At 46.2% G+C, this 4,579-nt stretch overlaps 1 protein-coding gene and 1 non-coding gene across 2 annotated transcripts; both read left to right on the forward strand.

Annotated features, from left to right (window-relative positions):
* The first annotated feature begins 1,018 nt into the window (after positions 1-1,018).
* Positions 1,019-3,983, forward strand: LOC134555676 (basic proline-rich protein-like). The gene is made up of 2 exons (XM_063407532.1): positions 1,019-3,475; positions 3,560-3,983. Exons 1-2 carry the CDS (start codon positions 2,863-2,865, stop codon positions 3,682-3,684), a joined length of 738 nt encoding a protein of 245 aa, XP_063263602.1. The 5' UTR covers positions 1,019-2,862; the 3' UTR covers positions 3,685-3,983.
* Positions 2,917-3,002, forward strand: TRNAR-UCU (transfer RNA arginine (anticodon UCU)). Its single transcript is given in 2 exon segments — positions 2,917-2,953; positions 2,967-3,002. It is a non-coding gene; the product is annotated as a tRNA-Arg (tRNA).
* Positions 3,984-4,579: the final 596 nt, after the last annotated feature.

A 4,579-nucleotide genomic window follows, 5' to 3' on the forward strand; every position in this document is an offset into this window, starting at 1 on the left:
GGACTGCTCAGGTCTGGCACTGTTGGGGAGTACTCTTGAAGTAAATGGCTTTGCAGCACCTGATGTGTTAATAGAATACACAGAATTAACATCAGTCCCCTGTAGAGATGATTTGACATAACACATCTTGATCATGATCCCAAATTCCTAAAAGGCAACTGTTCTTGAGAATTTCTCCTGTCTACCCAAACATATTCAAGAGGACAAAACATGCATTAGTCCAACAACAACCATAACTAAGAGAATTGGAAGAAGTTCTTACCACCTTCCTGCTGGCAGCCTGACTAACAAATTCTCCAATACCCTGATAGTCACATGGCAGTTACAGCCTTCACTGAGGAAAAGGCAGAGATGCAGAAGCATCTACAATGCAGAGCATTTATCTTCATGTTAAGAAAATAAATTTTAAAAAATAAATCAAATTGTAAGTTACCAAAAGAAACCCTCCCTGAAAGAGTTCTTTCCAGTATCCTCAGACTTTGTGCGTCCCAGCATCTTTTCCTGCCAGTTTGAAGAGTGCTTTCTCTTGCTGCAATACACAAGTGCATCATTAGAGCAGTAGGGTTGTAATGATCCTCCCTGAAATGCACAGATGGTGTAAGGGTCCCATTTAGGTAATCTGTGCATGGGAGCCTTCTCTGCCCTCCTTCAACAAGTGTATTAATTACGCTTGTTCTTAGAAGAAGGTGGTGGTATTCCCCACAAACATCTGTGGAAGCTCTGCAATTTGGAAACTCTCATTTTAATACATTTTAAGGCTCTAATCTTACCAAAAGTAATTGGATATACAGTACATAGCACTGAAGTATATTAACAGAAGTTAATGTTGAAACCCATGTTGTAAAAATCTCCCAAAGATCACTTCAATTTTGTGAATAATGTCTAGAATTATTTTAATCAATAGAAGACTGCTATATGATGATAGTATTTTTTTGCCTGCCATTGATGCACTTCTTGACTTGTGGAGTCAAGGTATTTCTACCTCAATTTCTCCTCCCATTAAAAATTAGCAAAATGGCATGTCGTTGAGCTCAGCTAAACTTCTCTGAGTGCCAGTAACTAAACCCAGCCCAACTCTATTCCTAGTAACTTCTGCTCCTTGAAAAAGAACATAAAGTTGAAGAGGAGCTGAAGTGAAAGCCAGCTTGCAACAGAATTGGACTTTGGACAGTCCCAGAAGAGGGAAAGTCCAAAGGACTGATCTGGGTCCAGGTGCCAGCAAAGGTTCATCAGATCAGTCGTTTTTGCCTATGGCCACATTTCCTAAGTTCATGACCCGTGAGCTGCCCTGTTTCTCATGCAGCAGCTCCATCTGCTGTGCAAACGCAAAGGTGGACTTTGCACCGGGACTACATTTACAGAAAAAGTAAAACGACTTGAATATTTTGAAACATTTCTGGAAAAACTCCAAACGCTTACCTAGTCAGTCCTCCTGCATGAATGGATCCAGCCTTTATCTACCTTTATAAACCAACTATCCACAACGAAAATATGAGAGGAAGTAACAATCATGTGAGTGTCACAGTCCTTCATTCTTGCTCAAGTGTCCACAAACTACAACTTGTTTACAGTGATTCTTAGTTACTTACAAGAGGTTTATTTCAATTGCACAAACATAAATTTAAGATTATTATTTTGAAGATCAACTCAGTTCTTAAAAACAAGACTTCTGTTTCTTTTCTGCTGTATAGGGCTTTGAGGAGTCAGATTTTCCAGATTTTTTGCATTCCTTTACCAGGAGCACTATGAAGATTTCTGTCCATAACAGAACAATTGTGGCAAGACCCACAGCTTGCAAATTTGACCAGACCCGCTCTGAATCTTGTACAGCTTAGTGATTCTTGGTTTGTTTACAAATGTTCTGACCCAACAAAAGTCTATTAGCTTGGAGGTTGTACCTCCAGTTTGGTACTTGCTGGAACTGCTGAACCTTCCAGCAACCTCCTTTTCTGGGCAGCATTGCACGAGCAATTCAGTCATGAGGCAGCTCCAGAGCTCTGGCTCCTGGGAATCACAGGACACACTGCCGGAGCGCCTGAGTCACCTCGGTTATTCATTGCACTCCGTATCTCAGTCCTTGATGCAATACCTCGGGGAGTGTGTATCCCAGTCAGTTTATTTTCCATCGGTGTCATTAGCTTCCTTGTTCCTCAGATTTTAGGGTGTGCTTATTTACACTCTTTTCTCCACTCTTACGGATACCTGTACTTTTAAATTATGATAAAGTGCAGCACGAGATTCTCACAGTTTCACCGCCCGGGCCTCGCTGCCCGGAGCTCTGTGGGGGCCGGTGCCGCAGCCCCGCGCGCCCTCCGCGAGCAGCAGGCCACAGGCTCCTGCAATGTCCTGGAGGGCGAGGTGAAAGAAAGAATAACCGCACACTCTTGCCTCTTGGGGTTTATATTATGCCTATTCATGATTTTAACAAAATAGTATCGGAGACTTGTTTCAGACTAGAATTACAGCTTTTATGGAAAACTCTTTCTGAATCTACGCGTGAGGGCGGCGCTACTGCGCATTTACAGACATCTGGAGGAAGAGTTCCTCAATACAAGGCAATTGTGGATTATAATTATATTCCTCGAGCATAAGGATCAATACTGGAAACGCTAGAGAAAAGTGACAACAGATATTTCATACTGATCACCGATGAAGTCGGTCCTCCGTACCAAATGAGGACGCAGCCCTTCGGCGAGCGCTGCACAGGAAGCGTGGGCCCCGCCCGGGCCGTGGGCAGCGCTCAGGCAGCACGCAGGGGCTGCCGCGAGACTCGATTGCGCAGCACCGCGTACGGCTGGCCCTCTTCGTAATGGTTAAGAAAACTAAAACAAAAAAGGAAAAAAGCCGAAGCATTGGGGGCTTATGCGTGAAGGCGCGCGCAGGCTCTATGGAGAATGTGCAAAGATTCCAACAGGTGGCTCCGTGGCGCAATGGATAGCGCATTGGACTTCTAGAGGGTTGAAGGGATTCAAAGGTTCCGGGTTCGAGTCCCGGCGGAGTCGTGTGTTCTCTTTTCCTGTTTTACTTTTTTTTTATAAATTTCCCCCGCCCCCCACGCCTTTTGGGCGGAAATCTTTCCCCCGCACTCCCCCGTCCCTTTACCTCACCGCCGCAGGTATCCGGTACGCCGGCCTGGCCCTTTCCCGTCAGCGACGCTCCCCGGGCCCGCCTCCCGCCGTGCCTGGCGGTCTGGAGAACGCTGGAAGCGGGCGGCGAAAGTCGCCCCCGACAGAACCCGCCGCGTCCGCTCTGCCCGGTGAAGCTTCCTCACCGCCAGCGAGAACGCGGAGCAGGACAAGGCCCTGCTCTCCTCCTCCGGCCCCGCCGCCCTCAGGCAGCGGGAGAAGGGCTCTGCTCTCCTTTCCCGGCCGTGCCGCCCTCACGCAGCGGGAGAAGGGCTCTGCTCTCCTTTCCCGGCCGTGCCGCCCTCAGGCAGCGGGAGAAGGGCTCTGCTCTCCTGTCCCGGCACCCTCAGGCAGCGGGAGAAGGGCTCTGCTCTCCTGTCCCGGCACCCTCAGGCAGCAGAAGGGCTCTGCTCTCCTGTCCCGACCGCCCTCAGGCAGCAGAAGGGCTCTGCGCTCCCGCTCGCCCGGCCCGAGCCCCGCCAGAGCGGTCAGAACCGAGAACCAGCCCCGTGGGGCCGCTACGCTTCCAGGACAGTCTGCGGAAAATAATTTTACATGAAAAAAACAAGATTTTGTCTTTCCTGGAGGTACTTCAGTTACAAGGGGTCACCGTGATACATTTCTGGTTACTTTCAAGTAATGAAGCAAGCCCACAAACCAGCAGACAAAACACCGGAATTAACATCATCTTTTCCAACTTACCAACAGATAGAAGATGAACAACTATTTTAATTACAGCAAACAAAATAGGTGGTAAAACAAAACAGTAGAAGCAATAAACAAACCACCTTGATTTTGCTCAGAATGGAATAAATCTGATTCATTTTTCCTGAATTATTAAATTTGTGAGTTTTCTTGATAAATTATTTTTAATCCTGCAGGTGTAACTTTCCAACTGTAATAATGCTTATTTAAAAGCAATAAAGGAAAATGTGAAAATATAACACACCATCAGGCATGGCCCATTTTGGAATGATGAAAAAGACCCCAAAGGATCTGAGGCAATTTTTTTTCCAAGCTTCAGTTAGTGGCTAACATATACCACGATGCTCATTTCAGCACAAATAAATAATCCTTAAAAAAACTACTTCTCAGTAGAAAACCTGATGGTTAAACATTAGTTAAGAACATAGTTAAACACTTCTTAAGATCTGCAACCTTTAAAATTCAGTGTTCTTGTGGTAAGGAAACAATCAACCTCTGATAGTGACTTCTACCTTATCACCGACTCCACCTTAAGACAACGTAATGCAGTTTGGTTTCTTCTATTACCCATCTTTTCTGCTACCTCAGGACACTAACTCAGTTACACTAATTGTAACAGCAATAAACGACCAGCTCAGTAAAAACCAACCAAACACCAGAGCAGTTCTGACAATCACAGTTCTGACCCGTCCCTGAAGGGGAGCTGAGCTGACGGCATCTCTGGCTCTACAATGGCAGCACAGCCCTCC

The sequence above is a fragment of the Prinia subflava genome, chromosome 10 (genome assembly GCF_021018805.1).
Source record: "Prinia subflava isolate CZ2003 ecotype Zambia chromosome 10, Cam_Psub_1.2, whole genome shotgun sequence".
NCBI classification, from domain to species: domain Eukaryota; kingdom Metazoa; phylum Chordata; class Aves; order Passeriformes; family Cisticolidae; genus Prinia; species Prinia subflava.